The sequence below is a fragment of the Hydractinia symbiolongicarpus genome, chromosome 10, assembly GCF_029227915.1.
Source record: "Hydractinia symbiolongicarpus strain clone_291-10 chromosome 10, HSymV2.1, whole genome shotgun sequence".
NCBI classification, from domain to species: Eukaryota; Metazoa; Cnidaria; class Hydrozoa; order Anthoathecata; family Hydractiniidae; genus Hydractinia; species Hydractinia symbiolongicarpus.
Window position 1 is genome coordinate 11,787,323 of NC_079884.1, and position 25,755 is coordinate 11,813,077.

Sequence of the window (25,755 nt, forward strand, 5' to 3'; positions counted from 1 at the left end):
ATTCCCACCCTTAAAAAATCTCTACACACATTCAGCTTATTGAAATGATTTGAGAAATAATAAAAAAAAAGAAAACTTTCCAATGAAATCCTAAAAGCAGATGCTGTTGCATTGATTGATTCACCTTTCTCAAATGAAAGTTGGTACAGAACAGACAATTCACGGTATTCCTAGCCATACTACTTTTAAAAAACAAAGTACATTTTAATGCCCAAAGTACATCAAATATAAATAATTAATGAGTTTTGTATTTCTCGAAGTGCATGCTTCGATACACTCGTTCATTGGTTCGCAAAAGTAAACAAATTTCGTGAGGTAATTTTCTTTTCGCAGTAAAATACCAATCTGAATTATAAAAAACGAAATATATTGATTTAAAACAAATATCGAATATAAAGAAGTTTACAGAACTTTGACAAGATTTGAGATTTTCTTACTCGAGCAATGTATTTGTGATCAGCTGTTGGTTCCATTTAGATCGTTTCTTTCAAAATGTTGTACAAATGTTTAGTTGCTGCCTTTATCTTGGCAAATTTAGTGCTTTCTCATGGTAAGTTATTGAACAGTTATATTGATCATATTAAAAATGTCAAATCACGATATCCTAATTGTATCACTGCATGAATTACAGTAGATAAGTGTCTTCCTGCATGACATTCCAAGGTGTTGAGTGGACCCATAATGAACAGTCTAGTTAGCATCAAATCTATCCCTTCAGATTAGTTTAATGCTATCTTGTTAATACCAGTCTACACAGGCACAGCATCGAAGCCTTCTCACATTCTCATCCGTTAGTAGATTTTGTCTACTTTGCTAGCTAGTAGCAAGGTTGATTTTGGCCATACATTTGATGTTTCGATGTTGTGCTGCGATACATTGCATACGTACATGCTAAAAAACCAATAGTGGTATTTATTCAAAAGCATTTTTTTTTCTCTGGTAGGGCGTTCAAAACACAACAAAAAATCACACGTGGCAAAAGAAACATCAAATGTGGGCCAAAAAAGACAAAACCTGCTCGACCCTTGGGATGTTCATTATACGGAACCATCAGTAAATGGAATCGCTAGTTTAACCCAAGGTCCCAACAGTGAGGATTTGGTAGCATTACAGAAGGCTATGCTCGGGTATCAAACTATGAATAAAGCTTATGAACCGGCGTCTGTAATACCTGAAGGGTTGATGCCCCATAGACATGTAAGAAAATTTAAACGCCCCACTCCACAAAAGGAAAGCGAAGATGGTGACGATGATGACGATGATGATGATCGCAGAGATGTGAGGCGGACGTTAAATTCTCAAGGGGACTCGTCTGTATTGTACACATCAAGAAATGGTGACGATTCGACGAATCATATGATTAATGATGAGGATAGTAGAGAGAGAAGAAAACACGATCAAGGAAGAAGTAAAGAACAATACGAACAGATTGATGATAGGAAGAAGCAACAATACGATAAAAAGCCAGTCAATCAAGTTAAACAAAAAGACGTAAAGGAACCGACTGATGAAGGTAGACAACAGTATGCAAAAGAGTCCGTAAAAGAACGAAAGCAGGAATATGAGAAAGACACTTCAAATGATAAAAATAAGGAGGAATCAAGATTTTCTAATTCAAAACAAAACCAAGAAACAGAAGAATCACATCAACACTCAAGTGCTACCGAAAGTGAAAAAGATGGCTACAGTTCACGACATGGTTCTGATGACCCTCCAGACAGACAGCCAGATAGAATGGCGCAAATGAGGAAACAGAAAGACGATAAAGAAGAAAACAAATTCACAAAAGAAAAACAAAGTTCTTCAGAAAGCGAAAGACAACCTGAACGGCAATCACAAAATGAACACGCACATGGGTCGTCTGAAAGAAGACCCTTCCAAGAGAAAGAATCGCAGCATGAAGAGAAACAGTCTCAGTACAAAGAGACCGGACATAAGGAGAACGAAGAAATAAAAGAACAGGAGGATAAGTCCGAATACAGACCTAAAGCAAAAGAAAGGGAAGATTCTCAACAGGAGTATGGAAACAAAGAACGATTTTCTGAAGATGAAAGTAGGGAAGATTTGAAGCAAAAGGGTTCTTACGAAAAGGAAAGAGAGAGTCAGAAAAACTTTAATGAGGGAATGCAACAAGATGGCCAAGGAATGGCAGATGCTGGTAAGGAAGCGTCGCTTATGCAGGGTGGTAGTGATGAAGCAAAACAAAAGGAAGGAAAGCAGGATAAACAAATCAAACAACAAAAGAATAACGACATGCAATCGCTTGAAGAAGATGTTCGTCAGCAAAAACAAAACGAGGACATGAAGAGAATTGCAGATCGTAACAAGGAAAAAGAAAAACAATTTGAAAACAGTTTCCCTAAACTTACTAACGCAGATACAGGGAATAAACCTGACGAAATGAAACAACAATCTTCAGAAGAGAATGACAACAAGAAAGTCACAACAAGCGAAAAAGAAAACTTGAAAGAAAATCAAGATACTTCACGCTTGAAGGAAAGTGGAAAAGAGTCACCAGAAAAAGAATATAAAGAATCAAGTTCAAAATATGAAAAAGAAAAATATAACAGTGAGTCTGAGAAAACGAGGGAAGACTCATCCAAGGGAAAATTTAAGCAGGACAATGATAAAACTTCTAGTTCTGAAAAGAACTCCAGCTTAAAATTGAAACAAAATAATGCAAAATATAATAATGATGAAGATGGTGATGATAAAAAGGGACAATATTCTGAAAAATCTAAAAAAGAAAATGATGAGGAAAAGCAAGAGAATAAATATAGTAAGCAGAACGCGCAACTCAATGAAAAAGAGGACTATAATAAACATCCTGAACCTCATAAAACATTTGATAATAATGACACTCCACTGCCTACAATATATTTTGCAGAAAACTCGAAACAGGATAATGGTGAGGGTAAAAAATACAAAAGTGACGAGAAAACAAAATTAATTGAGAAAGAAAAAACTGATAAGAAGGAACAGGATAAAAAAGATGACGACCAACCTCCGATTTTGGAACCAGATAAACCAAAAGGGTGGCAGCAGGCGATAGAAACGAACAATAAGGAGGATAAAAAGCTCCGCTTTGGAAATAAACATGAAGAGAAGCAAGACAGTGGAAGGAAGCCGCATGGACACGAGGATGAAAGTGACGAAGAGCATGAGAAGCATGCAAAAGAGATGTACACGCAAAAAGAAACAGAAAAACCACAAACTTTCAAAGGGTCGGACAGTGAAAGCGTTAACTCGCTCGCAAAACCAAAGGATGAACAGAAAAATCTGAACGGTTCTCAAAATAGCACTAAAGCGCATGTGCAAAAAGATGGAGAAAAATCAAATGAAGATATGTCTGATGACGAGTTGGAACAAAACTCGAGAGTTGTTTTAAGTCAATTAAAGCAATTACAAAGCCTCGCGCAATCCCCGAATCCTGATCCTAAAAAAATTGATGTTAGCGCATTGCATCCTGGGACTGTTAAAATTTTGAAAAAGTTAGGCGAAGAACATGAGCGACAGCAGTTTGTTGAAGAGACTGTTAAGAACGCCGCTGATGTTAAAGATTTAGCTGAAGATGGTAAGGCTGTAACAACAAGGCTGTTTTCTCTGTATCAAGAATGGTCACGGAATTGCAAAATATTGTTAAAAAAGTCACGAATATCACCAATTTCTTTGATATGTCGTGAAAATGTCAGAAAGTTTGAGTTTAAATAGTCCATTGTTCTTTGTTTTTTTTTTGTTTGTTTTTTTGTTTGTTTTTTTTGTTTGTTTTTTTGTTTGTTTTTTTGTTTGTTTTTTTTGTTTGTTTTTAAATATACTTTTATACCTATTTATAAATTTCTTGCCTGGCCAAAATATCTGAAAAATGTAGAAAATGACGGGAATTTTAATTAAAAAATGTCAGGAATATCAAAAAGATAAGAAGTTAATATAAAGTAGATACCCTGTACTACAATTCGCACGACACATGCAAACTTTTTAACACGTGACAGGGTGACGCCTTTTATCTAAGTGTTTTAAATAGAAAACTTTTTTAGAACGTTTGCATTCAAAGAAAATAGCCGGATTCAAATGAAAACGTAATAGATTAAAAACGTAAACTTTATATCTGTCTTACACTATCGTATTGATACGTATAAATTTTCAATTTATCACATTCGTATTATGCTGAAGTTATTCTCGGTATTATTCGTTATTGTGAATTTATATTCGGAAATTTATACGGATCAAAGCAACAACTTTAAGGGCAAAAACTTTTGCGGACGACACTTTCTTTTTTTGATCATCTTCACGAAAGTTAATGCCTTTGGAAATTTTTAACTTTGTCAAACAATTTTGTCAGAATTTAGTTGTTTTTTTTTTTGACATACAAAAGTTCTTGCTCGTGAAAGTTTCTACCCTTAAAGTATTACCGATTCAAACAAACCCGAAAAAAAATTTGTTTGGGAACTTTTTGGTTTTTATTCTTTATCCGTATAAATTTGAAAAATCTAGTGTAAACACAATCCGTATAGATATCAATAACGGAAAACTTCAATTTAGAAAAATAAGTGCCATATTTATTGACATGAATCAATTGGGTCTCCCTATATATAACGGATTTTACCTGTTAACCAAAAAACTAGAAAAAGATAACGGAATTGGTAAAGGGAAGGAACGGGATGCCAGAATTTGACCTTCATCGTTTCCTAAGGTGCTAATGATACTTCAAAAGTTAGTTTTTAACTACTTCTTTATATTTTGCTAATTTCAGCAAAAAGACCAAAGGATAATTCCCATCAAGACGCCATTGTTAAATTTGCTGGTAAAAGTTCGCCATGCGTCAGACAAATGGGTAAGCGGATATTTAAATCTTTCAAGTTACGACAATGATTTGTCGCAGGGTTGTAGATTGAAATTAGTTTTACTATGACCTTCTAAGGCTCGTATACAGGATTTCTTTTTTCGAATTATGTTCTCAAAACATGCTTGGAGATAACAAAAAGAGTCGCCATATAGATAATGTATTTTTAATTTTTTCCACTAGACGGTTCATGTGTTAGTATGCCTTCAGAAGCTGACATCAATCAAATGATATGTGACGGTAAGTTTATTTCATTATTTATGTCGTCATTTCTATAAAATTAAACTTCATCCGAATTTTCCTTCTGATTTCTTAGGATGTGGCTGGGATGGTTGCTCAGGAGGTAAATAGGTTTTTGTACAAATTCATACAGTTTTTTAATCTAAGAAAACTCATTTCGCAAATGGAAAAGTTTAACACAGATCGACGCTTCAAAGATTCCCTGTAGAAGGTTTTATTTAACAATTTTGATTAAATAATAACTCGATTAATATATTTTCAGCTGGATGTGGTGGCAGTATGGCTGCAGCAGCACCTCCGCCTCCTCCACCTCCACCTCCACCGCCACCACCACCTCCTCCACCACCGCCACCACCACCACCTCCCCCACCTCCACAAAAACCACCAAAGCAACAGCTACAGAGTATTTGGTGCATACCACGTAAGAAATTTCTTTTTGACTTCTTTACTTGTATTTTTTTTTAAAAAAAAGTACACTTTTAAGAGTGTCAGTTTGCTCACTTAATGAAAATTGTGTCCTAGAATTAGTGGTCAAATTGAAAGTTTTATTCTTTGTGGAACTGAACGAACACGATTCTCTTTTTAGTGCCTGATGGAAGTGAAAGTTGTCCACCACCACCACCACCACCTCCTCCACCACCACCAGCTAGTGGCCACGGTTGTGCAGGAGGCAGCGGACCATGTGGTGGCGGAACCGGCGGTGGATGCGCAGGTATGGATTATAATACATTGTGTTTGTAGGACAGTAGATTAGAGAGGAATAGCCTCTATTTAGATTTTAATAGAATAGAGATTTTACTTACACATACATCGTAGATTCAAATGAAGGGTGTACAGATGATAGTGAAAGTCTTCCTCCACCTCCACCTCCACCTCCACCACCACCACCACCTCGCCACAGGTGTTCAAGTGGTGGATCATGTGGTGGAGGGGCCAGTAAATGCGCAGGTATGCTTATTATCTTATATCGTGTGCCGTATGACCGTAGAACAGTAGATATGAGAGGAATAGCCTCCATTTAGATTTTGAAAGAATAGGTATTTATTTACATATGCATCGTAGATTCAAGTGGAGAGTGTACAGATGATAGTGAAAGTCTTCCCCCTCCTCCACCTCCACCTCCACCACCACCACCACCACCACCACCACCACCACCACCTCGCCACAGGTGTTCAGGCGGTGGATCATGTGGTGGAGGCGCCAGTAAATGCGCAGGTATGCTTATTATCTTATATCGTGTGCCGTATGACCGTAGAACAGTAGATATGAGAGGAATAGCCTCCATTTAGATTTTGAAAGAATAGGTATTTTATTTACATATACACCGTAGATTCAAGTGGAGAGTGTACAGATGATATTGAAAGTCTTCCCCCTCCTCCACCTCCTCCCCCTCGCCACAGGTGCTCAGGTGGTGGATTATGCAGTGGCCACACCGGCGGTGGATGTGCAGGTATGAATTATAATATACATCATACGCGCAGAAAGTAGATATGAGAGGAGTAGCCTCTATTAAGACTATGAAAGAATAGGTATTTTTATTTGCACATACAATGTAGATTCAAGTGAAGAGTGTGCTGATGATAGTGAAAGTCTTCCTCCACCTCCTCAACCACGCCCACCACCACGCCCACCACCTCGCCACAGGTGTTCAGGTGGTGGATCATGTGGTGGCGGCAGTAGATGTGCAGGTATGAAGATGTTTGCATTACCCTTATTCCAAATCGCCTGTACCTGTGCGTGGCGCGAAATTGCAAAATTTTGAAAGCGTTAAATATAATTTAGAATAAGAACAGGATATTATGTCGACAAAAAAGAAATAGAAATAAATTTAAACTATTTGCTGATTGAAAATTTTTCCCAGTATTTCATTGATTCTACTTTGCCAATAAAACTTTCACTCTACTATAATAAAAAAATTCATACATGCTTTTGTTTTGTGTGCGAAAAAAACGAAGGTGTGCGACTGCTAGTATGTGTAAATTTTTGGCGGGGAAAAAGAGGGTGAAAAAATAAAAGAAATGGCGCAAACTTTAGCGACTTAAGGTGTGTGTATAGAAAATTAGGTATGAGAGGAATAGCCTCCATCTAGACTATGACAGTATGGAGGGTTTATTTACATACACAAATCTTAGATTCAAATGAAGAGTGCGCTGATGAATTATTAGAACCTTGTGAGGACTGCACCCATGCATTAAAATCCTGTGGTGAGTGGTGTATGTAACATGCTTTAGAAATAGAACTCGTGCTTCTGACTCATATATACCTTTCATGCTGATACACAGAGTGGCTTCTGTAGCTATACCCGTAAAAGATAGATGAGAAAGAAGTAGTCTTTTTTCTCTTAGAGTTTGCTATTAATAAAAAGTTATGTTAAGTTGTGCCACATTATCACAATTCTGACATAGGTCCTATGAAAAAAATAAGGTGCTACGAATCAACCCAGTCAGAGCCATGCGGTAAGTACAACGCATGCGCAAGTTTTTGAACTTAATTTTAGTTTTCCTTAGATAAGATAGTAGTAGAATTAAATGTAGGTATGAGGAGATCTTAGGCTGTAGGCAGATTAGCGTTTTTATAGTACACGCTCTTTCTTAATTTTAGTTTCCATCTTCTTTCTTAAGGTCGGTTTACATTAAAGCCCGTAGTTTCTATGCAAAAGTTGTTGTGTGCAACTAATGTAGAAAAAACTTTTCTCTTTATAATGTTTGTTGTTGTGCAACAACTCTTGCGTCGCGTTGTTCTGTGTTTTCATCAAAAAGCGTAATGGCGACTGTTGTGAGTCTTTGCTCAACAATCTATATGCTAGTGAAAACCGACCTTTAGTATTCCAACTATTCTTTATTTGAGATCGGTATCCAGTGGCATGCCTCGCGAAGTTAAATAAAAAATAAGAAAGCTTGCATGTTGCCTTTAATCCATTTTATTTCATAATTCTATCCGAAAAAACTTTGTGTACAACAGAGAACAGGCTTTCAAATTTTGAGACTGAGATGGCCAACTCATGATGACAAAAACTACTCGTTTTTTTATAGAAAACCAAGCAAACGTTCAACTAGCAAAAGGTTCCTAAATTCTGAGGTTATTTTACTAGAAAACATTTCTTAACGAGTTTTTTAAATTTGACGGGGTCCATAAAAGGGATATTCAATTAAAAACATGATTTTGACGCAACAAGGAGGCTTTAATTAAAATATATGCAAGAGAAGATTAAATAATGTCTTTTATTCATCTAAAATGGATGTCTGTTCCGTTGAAATCGTCAATTTTTAAGTTGTCTTCCGATTTGTCATAATAACCTACTCAATATTCGTCCAATTGATGGGAGGCATGTGGAATTTTTATGTAAAAAAATTACATTATTACAACTAGTAAAACTTTTTTAATTTCTTTTAAAATGGTTTCTTATAAAAAAACGTACACAGTTAAAAAAGTGCATGTTTGTAAACAAGAAACTCTTCATGGAAAATAAAAATGAATTAGTTGGCATTTTAAGAATCCAGTTGCAGTTGGGGTACAGAACTGATTTTAATGTTTTTTTTTAGGTGGCGGCGGCGCTTGTGGAGGCGGAAGCTCACAACCACCTTCTCCGCCCGCTCCTCCATTGAAGTTCAAATTGGTTCCAGTGTGTGAAGGTATGAAAGTTTACATGTTGGCGTGTTTAGTCACCTTAAAAGTAGTTTTAAACTTATATCAGGGATCTTCGTGAAGAAAATTAACATGTTGCGACATAGGCTCACAAATAGGGAAGAATTAATCTCGTCCCCAGGTCTTTTTTATCTGACAATCCCAGACGGCTCTCAGAAGAGAAAAAGAGCCCTGGGGACGAGGTTGAGAGAAGTATGCTAAAGGTCAGCTTGACGTTAGGGGAGGTGGGAGGTGGGAAAACTTATAAATTATCATACCTTAAAACATCAACTTTCTGGAGAATAAAAAGTATTTTGAACTGAGTTGTCGTTATCTTTGCTAAATGTAGCCTAGACTCGATTACCCCTGATTTAGTTCGTACTTTGAGTACTGGGAAGAAAGCTTAAGATGAAGGAACAAAAACAAATAATATTGAATTTGCAGTAGTAAGCATATCCAAAATAATACTGCTATAGGGGCGTATGTGTGAGTAATTAAGTAGTAATTTCAAAGATTGAGGTAGGGAGGGAGGGAGGGAGATAGAGGGCAGAATCTGAATGTTGGGTTTAGCTTTTAATTTTCGATTTATAAATCATTCCCTTTTTCTATTATTTCCACTATATTTTATTACAGAATCAGGTGGAACGAATTGCAAACCTCCACCAGTTGTCAAACCAGCTCCACCTGCTGAAGGGTGTAAGGCGGGCGGTGGCGGTAAGTCTTTTTTATTTTTAGATTTCAAGGACAAATGCTAAAATTCAACTTTAATAAATTGATTAAGTTGTTGCATTAAAACGATATGAGTTATAATGAGACTAACAAAACTACAACCGTGTTGAAATGAATGTTGATTCTGAAAAAGTTTGCATAATAACAAAATGACACAACAACTTTCGTCATTTTCGCACGGAACCTCCTATATCGTTCATGTGCTATTAACGTTATTCCCAGACCATTCGACATTATAAACAACTTGACAGTGCTAAAATGAATATGAGACAGTTGAATTTGAGTTAAGGCTTAAAAATTTCATTGTCTATTACTGAGAAAGTTACATCGTTCAAGATTCTATTTTGCACTGTCTTCACTTTTACTGCCAGTGATAGCGCCAGAATTAAAACAACATCTTCTTGTTAGCCAACCATTTTTAAAATGAACGCGCCAAAATTACATATGCTTTTTTTTATTTGAAATCGACAACTTTGCCAACTTTGCTACATGTAACGGACACTTAAGAAATGTACTTACTTGAAACTATACTTAGGTTATACTTAATGGCAAAAAGATTTATTGAAATATGCTTATGAAAAACACATGATCAGGCTCAAAATATGCTTATTTAAAAAAAATTGAATTTGCATTTGAATTTTGAACATCCATAATTACAACTTAAATGTCAGTACATACAGGTTAATTCACACATAAAGAAAAAAAAGAAAAACTGCTTATGAAACAAAAAACATAAAAATTTCACAACATTTTCTTAGGCTTCACATAATGCTTAAAAAATGAACAAGTTTAAGCCTACGGATGCTTAAAATGTCATGCTTATAAAAAAAACATGTATATTACACCCAATTCTACATGTAGGCTGCAGTAAGGGACTAAAGATTTCTGTGGCTTGTGATGGTGAGTGGCTTAAACTTCTTTCACTCACTTAGCTACGCCTCACTCTCATCCATTCATGCGTTCAGTTATTCATTCGAACTTACAATCATTCATTCATTCGAACATTCATTTATGCAAATTTATTTATTAAACTCAACTCATGATGTAAATGATCCATAGTATAGTAGATGTAGATTCCTATATACCACCGGAGTAACAAGCGACCTTGTGTCCTGTGCTTCTATTGTTTACCAATGATGGCAGCGCTCTCTGGACAAAAAAAGACCCTAAATGAAGTTGCATAACAAACAGGAAGATGTATCAGCATAATAAATAATAAAAATTAAAAACAAAAAAAATAAAAAAATAAGAAAAATAAATTATGAACAAATCTCTAATGATTTCACATTTATTTCAAAATGTTTTGAGCGAAACAAAAAAGCAATAAGAACTGTGGTCTTTTGTTGAGAAGGAAAGCATGGCATGGATCATGAATGTAATAAACGATACATATGCATGCACTGGAAGATGAAATTAGATTTGAATAAACCGTCGATGTAAATACATGTAGTTGCTCGTATTGTAAAAAAACGTTGATATCATGATCTTCCCAAAGTACCGCACTAAAATAACAGTATTTTTATTTTTACTTTGTAGAAGCTGGCGAAGGCGGATGCGGTGGCGGTGGTGGTGGCGGACAATCGTACAAGCTTGTCCCCGACGGCGGGTGCGGTAAGATTATTGCTTTCTAAGGCTAGATGTGTTTCTTTATACGTAAAGAACAATGTTGATGTGCTCACAGAGACACAGTACTCACATCCACAACAAGTCGACTATCTGCTTTTTTTTTCAAACGCAACAGCAGGCTGTTCTGGTATTGCCTTCTCATTTAAGAACTTAGTGATGTATTACCGCATTGCCCAATTTAGGTGGTGGCGCAGGTGGCGGTGGATGTGCAAAAGAAACCGACGAAGCGACAACTGAGTCTAAAAAACCTGACCCTATGATTCCATTGAGTTGTTTGGAAGCTTTGAAAAGTAAGTGAATTATTAGAAACGTATTAAGTACAAAGACTTGTCCCCAGGTTTTCAGTTGGAGGGACGAGCTTGTAACCTTCTCAGTGCTGCAGGAAGTGCATGGAAGAGGGACTTAGCCAATTTTCACAATGCTGTTTTTTAAAAAAAAAGAAGAAGAAGAAGTTTTCCTGTCCGTTATAGCTAATCTGTGGCACCAATTTTATTGAATTTCAATACATTTCCATGCAATCTAGACGTGCTAATATTCAAAATCTCACCCTTCGCCAAAACTATAGTTTGCCCTTGCAGATATACTAGATCTTGTCCCCTCCCCCTTATTGGTTTCTATGGCACTGAGATTTTTAGACTCAAAATTAACTTCAATCATTCATATTCTCAAGTGAAGTTTGTCGCGTCACAGAATTCATTATGGCAGATCTTTTTTCCGACAATTCAGAAAATTTGTGGGATAACTTTTGCTTTAAAGATGTAAATTTTGTTATTAAGATACACAACATATACCTCGAAATTAAAGAATAAATAGTGCTGCATAACAAAGTAAAATAAGATGAATGGAGAATTACTTTTGATTAGTGAAATAGAAAGAATATCGTCCTAGCTTTGATGATGTTTTGAAATTTATTTTCAAATCATATGAAAGTTATAAAATATCTATTTTAGCAATGAATGTTCCTGATTCAGAAAAAAATAATGGTGGCCAAGGCGATACGAAATGTTCAAAAATGCTAAGCACGCTTTTAAGTAACCAAGCTGAGAGCACTGCCAACACGATGAAAATCATCGGAAGCCTGCTAAAGGATGACGGGTGTTCGCTGGATCCTAACGAAAGAATGGTAGCTGCCAAACTTATGGGGAAAATGATGGGCGGTAAAAATGTCTTTTGATATGTTTTTTTTATTTGTTATTAACTTTTAACTTGCAAGTAGCGATCGCTACGATTTTAAAAACATTTATCATATTTGAGGAGGACTAATAAAAATACTAGTCTGTGGAACAATCCACGGGAATTTGCCGTCTTAATTATTTCACGCATCGGTTTTTTCGCGAACATGTTATGAAATTACTCTGCGGTAGTCACAGTCTCTGGAAAAATACATTTATAAGCACGGAACCATCATAGTTAATCGCAAGTAGTGTTCGTTTACTTACAAAATTCATATATTTAACAATAATTGGAATTTTTACCGTTAGGTATGGGTTATAAAGGAGGCTTCTCTTGTAAATAGTGTTTAAAGAACTCAACAAAAAGTGTAAGAGAATGTTAAACATTTTTTTACGCTTTTTGTTCAGTTAAATACATAGTAGAAACAATTTTAGCAAAAAATAAGCACATCCAATTTAGAAAAAATAAACTTAAAAAAATCTTCTTAAAATTTATTGTTTTCTTCTTCTTATCAAAAAAATTGTTTTTGGTAATTTCTTTAAAAAGGCACGAATTGTACAGACATAATACGGCTACTATTATAAAGACCTAGATTATATAATGACATTAGAGAACTGTGTTTAGCCTGTACTGGACGAAGGTAATCAAGAATTAGATAAGCGGACACGCAGCTAAGAGGTCCTTTTGTATATTTTGTCAGAAATACTCGCATACCTTACCGAACAACGTTCCATCTATTATTCTGCATATTTAGGTGGTTGTTGCAGTGCGTGTGCCAGCGGTGATGCTGCAGGTGGCGGTGTTGCTGGCGGTGCTGGAGCTGGTGCCGGTGCCGGTGCTGGTGGTGAGGCTGGAGACGATAGTGCTGGTGGAAAATCTGGTGGTAAATGCCCAGATTCCGAAGGATATGAGAAGTTTATTTCATTAGGACCAGAACATTGCTCCAGGTATAATAATAATGTCAATATTTTTCTATCTTTAATAGTTATCAACATATTTAGCTGGTCTTTGTGCTTTATAAAACAACTGAGCAAATATAAGGTCTTAGAGTCATGCATGCAATCCACCTCATTTCTTCTTCTAGTCGCAGTTTGAGGAAATGGGAAAAAGGATTATTAAGCGGTCATAAGAAGCACGCAGTTGCAAACAGGTTTGTATAATATAAATGGGTCCTAGGAGAGGAATTTTTTTTCTGTTCATTCGCTGTTATAAATCGTTTTACTTTCTAGTCAACTGAACTGGGAAAACGGGTTACTTGAACACTGGAAAGGTCGAAAGCATGATTTTATTGAAAGGTATAGAAATCAATTCTACTTCCCATGCATCGTAGAGATTTATTTATTCGGGCCAAACAATTTAAATTAAAAACCGCGCTTCATCTGGTTCCCAGCGCTACTTTTTCACCTTCTTATATGTGAGCCCTGGGATCGAGGTTGCTATGCGTCAAAAAAGGAATTTAGTTCACAGAATATCGTGAAAATGAAAAAGTTAATATATTCTTTTTTAAGAGAATGAATAATATATAAAATAATTTTGTAGAAAAAATTCAAAGAAGGAAGAAGCAGAATCAGAATCCGATTATCCAGTATTAAAATATTCACATACGGATAATCCGAAATTACGTGAAACTGACGACATATTAACGGCGCGACATAAAATAAAATCAAGAAAGTCGTCGTCTCGAAAATCGGAAAGATCGTTCCATCCAAAATTCAAAAATAAATTTAAAAACGAAAAATCGCTGGAGGTGGAAAAAGAAAGAGATGAAAATGCAGAGAAGAAATCAAATTTAAGGAAACCAAAGACGATAAACACGAAAAGAGCAAAATTGACACATCCTGAAACAGGTAGTTATTTCATGAATACTTTTGATGTTCTTTTGATGTATTACCTTCTTGAAGCAGAGTAACTAACGCACTTAAACAACTGACGGGAAATTGTTCATTTAAAAGGGCCTGTTTGTTTCCAAGTATTTGGGTTTTTTGGGGGGACAGGGGGGTGGGGCACGTGAGCACTAGACTCAAAAATACTGAATGCAGCCATGGTTAATATTTGAGAGCTTACGAAACAAGAACAGGATAAAAGCATGCAGAAAAAACGAAAGCGTATTTATAATTTTTTTTTGTTTTTTTCTCTCAATCTCGTCCTAAGGACTTATTAGGCTTTTATATATTATTCGGCCTGAACAATTACGAAAAGCCTAATAAGTCATGGGGACGAGGTTGACGTTTCTCCTCGTCCGTTTTGCACTTCTCGCAGTAGCCATATTGTTTTTTAAATGCAGATATCGCAAGTTCTTGCTTCGTATATTCCCTATTAACTTTAACGCCACCAACGTAACGTACGACTGATGCGATATTGCGCGAAAAATAGTAATGAAACTTTTAAAAGAATGGATACTAGAGATATAATGCCGATATCTAGATAAATTTTTTAACCTTCAAATAAATGTTTTCGCGCTAATAAGCAACAACAAAAACAACGTCATTGCCGACGGAAGCAACAACGACGGCAACAACGACGCCACCACTGACGACAGCAACAAAAATAACAACAATAACAACGACGATGACGATGACGTAAACAGCTACAAAAACGTTTCAAAAAAGTGTACAGGATTCTCCTTTTTTTCATAGCAGATGACAATTGAATTTCTGTAGAAAGAAAGAAGGTATGATATTTTTTTCAACTGAAGTTTAGAGTTTTATCAATCAGAATAAAAAATTTTAGTAAGCTTAACTATGTTTTACGAGTCTGTTTCAAAATATTTGCGTCTAACTTCAATCAAGTTATAGTTTAAACGTATTATGACACTATTTTGTAACTAAGATTCCACATTTAACTTTTTCAAAAGTTTTCATGGGTGTAGAGATAGGGTAACTTCATGAAGCACAACACTTGATGATAAATTCAAATAATAAACACACTGTTAGTTTTCCATGAAAATTTGTTAATACTTTTAGAAATGTTGACATTATGCATACACAACATCCAATAGTGGAAAAGAGATGCCATTACGGAAAGTTAATGGAGACAATCAAATCGAAATCAATATAATGGAATGGCTATATGTGATCGATGAAAACATGATCGACTATCACATGAAGATAGAACATTTTTTTGACGCGAGGTCTTACCTCAAGAGTTATTTGACGGAACGAAAGTTTACAAACGGGTTTTGTTTTTATTCCCCCCGTCTTTATTCTTAAATTCCGTGCATACAGTGTATAGTCGCTGATTTTTTATACAACAACATAATTTCCCAATATTATAAGGATGTTAGACATATGACAAAGCCACAGTTGGTTCCCCCTATTTTTATATTGTTGGATTAAATTACCGATAGGATGTTAAGGCTGTTTTTCCATTAAGCCGTTTTTAACCGCAGCTTTTAGTGTTTAGTGTCTGGGGAGGTTTAGAACTTTCTTGGTTGAAACGCCCATATATTGGCAGTTTTTGAATCTAAGATGAATCAACCTCGTTCCCAGGGCTTGAAAGACAATAGGACCTGGAATCAAGATTGAGGATGAGTCACTTTCAAACCTTCTAGCGCACAACATTTTAGCAACTGATTAAAAATTCAAAAAATGCTGCCATATTTATTGTATTAGAGATTGAAGATTTGGAGCGCAAACGTCTAACCGTTAAGAGCTGCGGCTACGGATATTGAAATGAAAACTAGCCTTTAATATGATTAAAGTATCTGGTCACGTGGGCTGGATATTTTGTTGATGTCCTAAATAATAGATATTGTATTTTTGTTAAAAAATTAAAAATATATGTAGCAATGAAAATGCCTAGTTTGTATTTCACAAGAAGCCATCGATTATTGTATTATTTTTAACAGCCAACTAAATTTATTCTAAGTTGTGAATTCCCTTCTTCCTAGATCAGCTTTGTTCTCAGGGATTTTTCTTTCTTTTTTACCAGAAAGACGAGACGTCATTGTAACAAAATGTCCTGGGGAGGAGGTTGCTTTAAAATAAAGCAAACTTTTTTCCATAACCACGAAGAGAGTAATGAATTTCTTTGAAGAGAAATAGCCAGGAGGAAAATGGTTTAAAGCCAAATTTTCAATTACATATCTTTTGCCTCAGAACGGAACGGATCGGAACGGAAATTTTTCTAAGCGTGCAAGAAAAAATCTTATAAACACGTGACTTGGAAGTTTTCTGATTATTTCCGTTCCGAGTGAAAATTGAATTGAATACAAATGTGTAAGTTGAAATGGGGTTTTTTGGCGATGACCTGATATATTCCATTGTCAAAAATTTCCCAGTGTCAAATGTATTTATGTCGTAAAAGAGATATTTAACTGCATTTATATCTTTATTTTTCTGTATTTCCATTTTTTATATTTAATATTTTTTCTTTGGTCTGGTTTAAAATCTGTCCTGTATAAGGAAGGTTTTTTTCGCTGCTAGGAATAAGTTTTGGCAAAAGTAGCCTTCGCAAATTTTGTGACAATGAGACATTTTAGCGTAGATCTTTAAAACTCGCGAATTTGGTTAAAATTTTACCATCGAAGTGTACCCTCGCAATTTAATTTTTTAATTTAATTTTAAGTATTTTTAAGTTACTAATTTCTACTAAAAAGTTCTGCGCAAAATTTTCCAAACCTCTCATTTGCGAATATGTACCCAGTACTTTCGCAAAAGTTAAGTAAAAATAGGTCTTGTTGTACTCTAGACTAAAGTTATTAATACAATATTTCTGACCTCGTATCCGGAGATTTCGGATAGGAGCCTCTCAAAACAGGGTTGGCCATAGCCTGTATTCCGATCTGATGTTCCCGCTGTAAAAGTGTATTTTATGATTTTTTTTTAAATTTTCTTTTTGACGCACGCGTTAACAGTCTTCAATAGCACTCACAAAAAAATACCACATAAGAAATATAGCAATAAAGATATAAACAAAAATAAAACACACAACTATAACACATATCAAAATAACACATTTTGGAACAACACACTTGTAAATAACACATTCACCTCATATAACACCACGCATATAAACTATACTCTAGGCTTACATCGTGGAATTTGGAATGGGTTATCGAGCAAAACAATCAAGGCAATGACGTCACTAAAATCATATCCAAAGGCACCGCACGTGTCTTACATAGTAGACCAATTTTCAACACCGCGTGACAAAGGTATCAAATATGGTCAGCGGTTGTATGGTTATTTTGTTCCACCGGAGTCTGGGAACTATATATTTGCCGCGTCATGCACGGATGAGTGCAAACTGTCGCTAAGTAATACGGATGAAGAGTCAAAGAAAGATGTCATTATATCGCATGATGCAGGGAGGTAATTTGAATAAATTAAAATGTAGTTTGTATTGATATTTTCTATATTTTATTTGGTAGCCTTGGCCGTTGCTAGGAGAGTAAACTAACAGTTTTTAGATTAAATGCCCTTTTTTCCTGTGAAGGATTCAAAATATTGTATGTAGAGAAAGGATGTTGTGTGAGTAAAGAGATGACCTAAGAAACAAGGGCTTCATCAGATATAAAGGCCTTGCTTTTTTATGATAGAATCAAAACTACTCTGTTTCTCTATGCTCTTAGATTGTTGCAATTATTATGTTTTCATTATCCACTTGGGTCATTCTCTTTTACCTCCCCAGTTTGTACACCTTCTTCGTGAAATTAGTGTCTATGGTAGGCTCGTACAGAAAAACTTGACAGTTAAACTATAAAAATACTGGTTCAACAAAAAGTGATCAGTTTTTACGTTATTTGCTCCTAAAATCTTTTGCATTGGCCACTCTGCAAAGCTAGTCTCGTCAGATCGTCAGATTTACAAAAAAAAAAATCAAAAACATCTTTTTCTAAAATATTTTATTTGATGTAGCGTTCAAGATCAGAGCTCAGATCCTATTCCCTTGAAAGGAGGACGAACATATTTCATCGAAGCGTTATCATATCATGATAGTGAAGATTCTCCTATGAAAGTCGGTGTACGCATGCCGTCTGGAAATATCGTTGCACCAATACCTTCGCAATATTTGAGGTTGCAGAGAGGAGGTTAGGATATTTTTGCGTATTAAATATTTGGTTCTAAAGCGGGAGAAAAGCTTAGTTTTTTAACTGTGTTAATGAATTTGAGAAATCAAGGTTGAGAGTAGCGATAATTGTGCCAATAATTTCATAATCTCGTGCCTACAATTCAAAAAGCGAAAAAAAATATTTTTTATAGAACTTTGAATGTTCATAAAAACGCGGCAATTTCGTAGTAGGCTCAATTTACGTACAGAGAAATATTTTCTAGAATTTAATTCTATTGTAAATGGAACTTGGCAACAATACCGTCATAATTTCATTTATTCGTTTACGTCGGCAGCGTCTAAATCTAAATTTTAATAGAACATCTATACAAATTTTCTCTTTAGCGCTGGTCGACGAAGAATACGATCAATTACCAGATGCTACCATACGTAATCTTATAAGTCAGCGCTCATTTCCCGACACGCCATCGACATGGAAATCTTTGTCGGACTTCAGTTTAGCTGAGTATGAAAACGACGGAAATCATGGTCATAGAGTTAGCGGCTACTTCTTGGCAACAGAGACAGGGAAGTTTAAATTCTTTGGTTCATGTCCAACTGGTTGTCGTCTGTATTTAAGTGATGATGATTCGTGCAATCGACGATCTTTGGTACTAGAGTACACACCCCCAGCAAAGACAAGAAAAAGGTTGGCCATGGCTGATTTTAAAAGTTTAACGTAGCCGATATTTCGTGAATCCAAATTAATATAAAGCAGATTCAATCTACCACCCAGAGCTTCCAAAACTTTTAAGGGCATGCAGGTGATGCTGGAGCTAAGGGGTCCTGAAATACAGCTTGATGGATAACATTGACAAAGTCGATTGGAAATATTAAAAATAGTAAATAACCACAAGTCCTTCTTTTCTTATTCTCTAATTCTGTTCACTGTGTTTAGATGGATGTCAGCAAATAGTACTGATGAGCCGGTAACCGAAGATAATGATGAGCTACTCTCAACTAAGGGAAATGTTAGCAAAATCGCAGTGAATGTTACAACAAGAGGACTTGACTTACCCTCCCTGTAAGTAATTCACAACACAGGAGCTGTGAAATTTGTTGATTGTTTTTGAATAGGAGTTTATATAACAATCGATTAAATATTTTTCTGACTAGGAATGCATTTAACGTCCTTAGTAAAAACTGTGTTTGTTATGGCAAAATAGGTTCCAAAGTTTCTTATAAAGCAGTTTCTTAAAAAAAACTGTTAGAAAGCAGCAGTTGTTGTGGAATAAAAGTTTACGCCACGGAAACGCCACGCCAGTTTTCAACATAAAATATGCTTTAATCTTAGATTTGAAGTATCGAAGACATTCGACATGAAAGCTGGTTTATATTACTATATAGAAGCCTTACAAGCCACAAAAGGGGATAAATTAAACACCCTAAAAATGGGCGTGGTCCAACCAAGCGGAAAAACACATTTTCCAATCAAAAGAGAATTGCTGAAACAATTTAAACCAAGTACGTACCACTTATAGTTTGACTTAAACACATTGTTTACAAAGTAACAAACCAAAGATGGTGTACAAATGACAAATCCGCAAATTCTCCTTTTGAAAACGCTCAATTTGAAAACGCCCATTTCGGAAACGCCTCTTATGAAAACACCCATTTTGAAGGCGCACAGGTAAAAGGAGTATGAAGTCAACTTCTTTGAAAAATATGTGATTATTTAATAATGTTCTTTTAGCCCAGGACATATTCATAAACACTAAATTACAGATTTTTATATTTATATCCCCTCTCCATCCGCCTTTCCCCTTCCTCCGAAATACCGAGGCTAAACAATCAATTAAAAATAAATGTACTTTTTTATAAGTGTCATAATATCTTGAGTATGACTGATAGTGACTGATGAAGGAATATTTTATATAATCATGAACAATGTCATTTTTACTGTAGGTAAACATGGAGTGATACGTGAAGTGTGGAAAGACGTGAAAGGGGAAGACGTTACTGATCTCACAACTGCTTCAAAATTTCCCTCAATTCCTAACCAGGTAAGAGAATTGCGAAACTGCCGGTGTATCGCAAAAGCGCGCATGAGAGAGCCAGAGAGAGAAAGAGAGGAGAGAAAAGGTCGAAAAGATAAATATTTGAATAAATTAAAACAGAGCATGGAAATGGTCTACAATGAGGCCTGAAGCGAAAATATATCTCGAAAGGTGAAATATTTAATTCGAAGAAAAACAAAAATGTTACTATAAAAATTCTTTCAAGAGTCATTAACCCCCATCCTTTGCGCGACTAGGTTGATTTGCTGTCCAGCTTCGAAGCACCATCAAACGAATTCTTTAATTACGGCCAACGATTAAAAGGATATTTCATTGCACCAATGACAGGCGACTATCGCTTTGTTATGTCATGTGATCGTAAGTGCGAACTGTGGATGTCCTCAACTGAAAAACCAGAACACAAGAAAAGAATGTTGAAAGAATTGAGAAAGACAGAAAAACATCAATTTGACAAGTATTTTTGTTTGTTTGTTTGTTTGTTTGTTTGTTTATTTTGCTTCTTCTTCTTCTTTCACTTACTTTAATAAGATGCTTTCTCTATTATCACGTAACAGTAAATTTTCTCGATCAACAGAAAATGTCAGCCTTGTTGGAAGGCTGATATCATGCTGACTTTTCGAAAAACTAAGTAGCAACAACAACACAAATATCTCCATTATAATGGAATAATATCTCCCTTATAATGGAATAATATCTCTAAATATCTCCAAAAATTGTTATGCATTGAATGCTTTGCCTCTCAAATTTACATAAACTCCTAAATGCTCGGTACATCATTTCTCCCTGACTGTTTATCAGTTTCAAGTTTATAGAAAAGAATTTATTCTACAGAAGATGCTTTCAGAAACATATACCTTAAATAACGAAGTCTTACCAAGGCATAATATCTTTGAAGCGAGACTAAATAAAATTGATAATCGACAGCCTGTACATGGACCCCAAAAAAGAAAAAAAAGATAGAGCCTCAGCCAAATGTGGAAAATAACACAAAACAGAAGTTCAAAGACTACAGTCTTTATTGATTTTTGATTAGTAATTTCAATGCACTAGTCTTTTTTTTAAAAATATTAGAATAAATAAAATTTTCAAAACAAAAAAATCCGAAAGTTTATCCATCCAAAAATTTTCGTTTCTAATGTAGCTTTACAATTATGTACATCAAGTTTGTTTTCAATAAGTCGTATTTAGACGATTATGTTTAGAGCGGAACATCGTGGTTTCATTTCCGTTTTTTTTATCGAAGTGAAATCAACCCTAAATCCATTATACACGATACCATTACATACTTTTGAAAAATAGGCACCCAAATAAATTCCATGTTGTCTAAGAAAGAGCCTTTCTATGAAGGCAGCTTTAGTTGAGAGAAGTTGTATGGAAAGATTTTTGCTGTTGTTTCATTTATCTTTTTGTTAAATTTCACTCTCAACTCTTTATTCAGATACCCCGAAGAGCAAATATCCAGCCCTGTTCATCTGGACATTGGCAAGCAGTATTACATGGAAGCCATTCATAAGGCTGCTACAGGCCTTGATCATTTAAGCATCGGTGTTACCTTGCCAACCGGATCTAATGAATGGCCTATTCCGAAGAAATATTTGAGGTTCAGACCAAAAGGTGAGTTTGTTTGTTTTTCCTTTCAATATTACAATCAGACGAAATATGACAGTCTTGCAGATATTCCATTGGTACTGACATTTCCTCCTCTCGCCAATGTTGAGTTAATACGATGGAAATTATTCCAACCAAGCAACAAAAGGCAACTTTGGCGTTTCATTAATTTTTTCCATGATCATAGTTCGACCACCATAGTTACGACCACGCCCTAAACATTTTATAACATTGCTTGGTTGCTAGGAAAAAATAACTTCCATTGGGGTTTCATACAATTCTTCAGGTAAAAAAAGACTTTATGTTATCCGTCACGACTTGACAATAAATTTACCCTTTTTTTTTAGATACTATTACATCACCCATCGAGGTTCCTTGTAATTACAAACTCGATCATCCACCTTTGGCAGCTACAGGGAAAAGCAAATCAAAATTAGAGGACCAAGACAAGATTAATACGGCACACGGACTTAATGAAGTAGGAACAGTTCAAAATGACCTTGCAATACTAGGTAAGGGTTTTTTATTTGTTTTTTTCTTGAATTTTTCGTGAGTTGTTTTGCCATCAAAATGCTAGCATCAAGCTAGGATTTACAAAAAATATTTAGCATTTATAATATCATACTTAGCGTACTTAGATTTAGCGCAAATTTAATTTTCGCGCACTCTTTACGTCAATTTAGGTATTACGCATGCTATATTAAAAGTTTATAAAATGTTAACTTTTTCCTTCACATAAAAGAATCCTTTTCTGTGACCAATCGACGCTAAAATTTTTTCTATCTTGCATTTGCGTCGTCCAATACGAACAATCAACTGTATTTAATAATATGAATAATTTGATGTTAAAAAAAGTATTGCGTTACTTCAAATCAATATTATATGTGAAAGACTATTATTGTCGTGCAAGCAATTCTTCGCGCGACGGCTCTGCGCGAAAAGTAAATTTAGGTCATTAAAGGAATAATTGATGTGTTGCAAAACATTTTAGGTGAAGTTGACAATACTAAAGACATCGAAACGCTGCAAAACGATGGCATGTCATTTACCGGGGACCATAACAACGTCAACGAAAATGTCGACGAAGAAACCATGAATGCTAGTACAAAGGTTAAAGTGACACATCTAGAGTTACCTTTTGGTAAAGATGATACCAATAGCGCACTTGAAGCCTTAAAAGTCATGCGCAAAATAAGCAAAGGTGATAAAAGTAAGGTGAAGATAGAGAAAAATCCAAAAGGAGCTGGCTTCACCTTATCTGGTTTGCCACCAACGTTAAATACTGCTGAAGTTACAAAGATTGCCAAAGGCGTTGCTTCAGTTATCGAAGAAAGTTCAGGAGAGGAGCCTGTTAAAAACAAAGCTGAAGCCTCCAAACGCCCATCGAAGGGTGACTCTGAATCTATGAATGTGCATATGAGTGGAGACCTTGAAGCCGGCAGTAGTAGCAGCAGTAGTAGCAGCAGCGGTGTTGATCAAGCATTAAACTTACTAAAACGTCCTGGTACGGATCATCATGGTGGATTGCCCTCTCCAGGAATAGGTCTATATGGGATGAACACAAACATCAACCCAATGAGTGCGGGGATAGGCGAGGCTGGGTCCTCCCAAGGTGTTGGGGGAAGTAATGGTGAAATTAATGGTGATTTAGCTGGTGGCTTATCAAATTCAGCTGGCGTTGGTTTACCCACAGGCGCTGGAAGTGTTCCAATGCTAAATCAGCGTCCTGTTGCCACTGAACCGGAAATCGAATCCGTGAGCGTGGTAGGAAACTTAGCTGCCGCTCATATGGCGAGACTTAAAGGTGGTGGAAGTGGTGGAAGCGGGGGATTTGGACATATTGCAGAACATGCGAAGCCTCATCTTGGAACGGTTAACGTGAATCATCCCTGTTCAAAGGTTTGCACTAATTTCGCTCTAATACCCTTACACCACTCCTGCCATAAACTTTGCAGATTCAAGAATTCCGGATCACTGGATGGAGACAGTATTGGCACACCTATAAGCGACATGTTACCGGGTTTACCATACGGTGACGCTCCTGCTAGCCTAACTACTGGCAACGCAAATGGTGCAGGCATCCCGATTGGTAATGAGGATAATACAGAATCAACCGTTACTGGTGTAGCGCAAACTAATAATGGCTTAACAGATCTTCCAGTTTCGGTTGCCGGTTCTTTATCACCACCAAATACTGGTGAACTAACGATTAACCGGTTAACGGATTATGATGTATTGGATGTAGACTTAGAGGGAATAAACAGCCTGAAGAACATCGGAGCTGTAAACCAAGAGATGGGATTAGGGAACAGGCTTTTCGGACAAAAGTTAGCTGATTCTGATGTCCCAACAGGTTTAGAAGGTACAAAGTTTTTTGATTGTGCTGTTTACAAAGTTAAGAGAAGTGAGAGGAACTTTTATACTCGTGAAATAACCAAATTTAATTTATTTTTCCCACATTCCGCCAAGTTACGCACCAAAATCCAAATACACGCTAAAAAACGATTCTCCATCGCCACATTAAATTTGCGCCAAAATTTGTACAAATAAGATATTTTATATTTGACTTTCTCCTCGTTTAGACGCATCTTTTATCGGTAACCGGTTAAATAACGAGGCAAATGAATTTGAGAATTTAATGACTTTGAAGAAGAAGAAAATACCGGCAAAAGAAAATGCACAACATACATCCAAATTAATTGGTCAGCAAACAACGTGGCTGAAAAAAAGAGGGAGTGTACAGAAATTATTCAATCAACGGAGAAGCAATATCCTGAAGAAAAAGAAAAAACAAACTCATCATTCTACAAGACAGGGCAATTGGATAAAAATGTCGAAAAATAAGAAAAAGCACTCTTAAATTTGATGTGAATACATAAACTACACCGACAAGTAGGATCGAAACTATTGGTTAATAAATAGCGAAGTTAGAGCCTGCGCATGCGTACAAGTTATCGCTTCTTCACTTATAAAGAAGTGCAACGTTGTAAATAGAAACACAGTGATTTCAAAATGGTATACATAGCTGCGTATTGTCGCGAAATAAAATAATCTAAAAAGGAATTGGAAACCGAGTTGTTTACATGCAGGATTAGAAACAAGAAATGCGTATCAATCAAAGTCGAGAAATAAATCCATGCTAAATCATCAATTTCTTATTTCTTCATACATCGAAACATCAAACATTGATTTAGTTCGTTTGGAGATCGATACTTTCAAAAACTGATCATGAGCGAACACCAACATTAAATTTAAGTGCAGAAACATTCGCAAATAGAGGGTTTCGCAAATAGATGCTGCTGAAAATTTTCGCGATCAGGAACATTTGCGAATTCGCCTAGAACTCGCGAAACTTTTAACCTCGAAATTTCTGCACCTCAAGTACCTTTATTAACCATTCGCGAAATTAAATCACCGCAAAATTGAGCCAAACTTCCTATTCGCTAAATTTAATTTACGCAAAATTTTCTCGGCAAAGTAATTAGCGAATATTTAAAAAATAATTTACTGACAGGTTTTAATTTTTACATATACTATTTATATTATACAATAATTGTATGTATATGACTTATATCACCTAAACACGGTCCACACATACCATGCATGGATTACGTCATATATATTTTTGTATATAATATTAAACTAACTTGTTTTTAATACACCTGTTACTAACATTCACTACAAGCCTCTTTTTATGTTAACATGGTGAAATTTTCAAAGATGTATTTGTGGCGTGTGGCTTAGTGGTAATGGAGTTCGCTTCGTAATCCGTCCGTGGTTCGGTCCACAGCTCGGGCTTGTTTAGCAAGTGTCTTCATCACAGCTACGGGTCAACCCATGCCTTGT

At 35.8% G+C, this 25,755-nt stretch overlaps 1 protein-coding gene across 3 annotated transcripts; it reads left to right on the forward strand.

The window, feature by feature from the left end:
* Positions 1–287: 287 nt before the first annotated feature.
* Positions 288–25,587, forward strand: LOC130613309 (uncharacterized). 3 transcript variants are annotated; one of them, XM_057434657.1, is made up of 29 exons: positions 288–550; positions 944–3,574; positions 4,751–4,831; positions 5,024–5,080; positions 5,157–5,183; positions 5,343–5,501; positions 5,667–5,792; positions 5,897–6,028; positions 8,623–8,712; positions 9,338–9,418; positions 10,295–10,333; positions 10,970–11,044; positions 11,242–11,349; positions 12,010–12,216; positions 12,987–13,179; positions 13,317–13,382; positions 13,462–13,527; positions 13,772–14,079; positions 17,259–17,544; positions 18,091–18,263; positions 18,629–18,932; positions 19,182–19,307; positions 19,578–19,747; positions 20,189–20,286; positions 20,538–20,755; positions 21,740–21,915; positions 22,257–22,421; positions 22,901–24,271; positions 24,492–25,587. In XM_057434657.1, exons 1-29 carry the CDS (start codon positions 493–495, stop codon positions 24,767–24,769), a joined length of 7,869 nt encoding a protein of 2,622 aa, XP_057290640.1. In that variant the 5' UTR covers positions 288–492; the 3' UTR covers positions 24,770–25,587. The 3 variants fall into 3 exon arrangements, with proteins under 3 accessions (XP_057290640.1, XP_057290641.1, XP_057290642.1); XM_057434658.1 differs by lacking the exon at positions 10,295–10,333; XM_057434659.1 differs by lacking the exon at positions 5,897–6,028.
* Positions 25,588–25,755: the final 168 nt, after the last annotated feature.

Coding starts and splice junctions, on each gene's coding strand:
- LOC130613309 (XM_057434657.1), top strand. CDS start 493: ATGTTGTACAAATGTTTAGTTGCTGCCTTTATCTTGGCAAATTTAGTG. Junction 3,575..4,750: donor TAAAGATTTAGCTGAAGATG/GTAAGGCTGTAA, acceptor TGCTAATTTCAG/CAAAAAGACCAAAGGATAAT. Junction 24,272..24,491: donor TGTCCCAACAGGTTTAGAAG/GTACAAAGTTTT, acceptor CTCCTCGTTTAG/ACGCATCTTTTATCGGTAAC.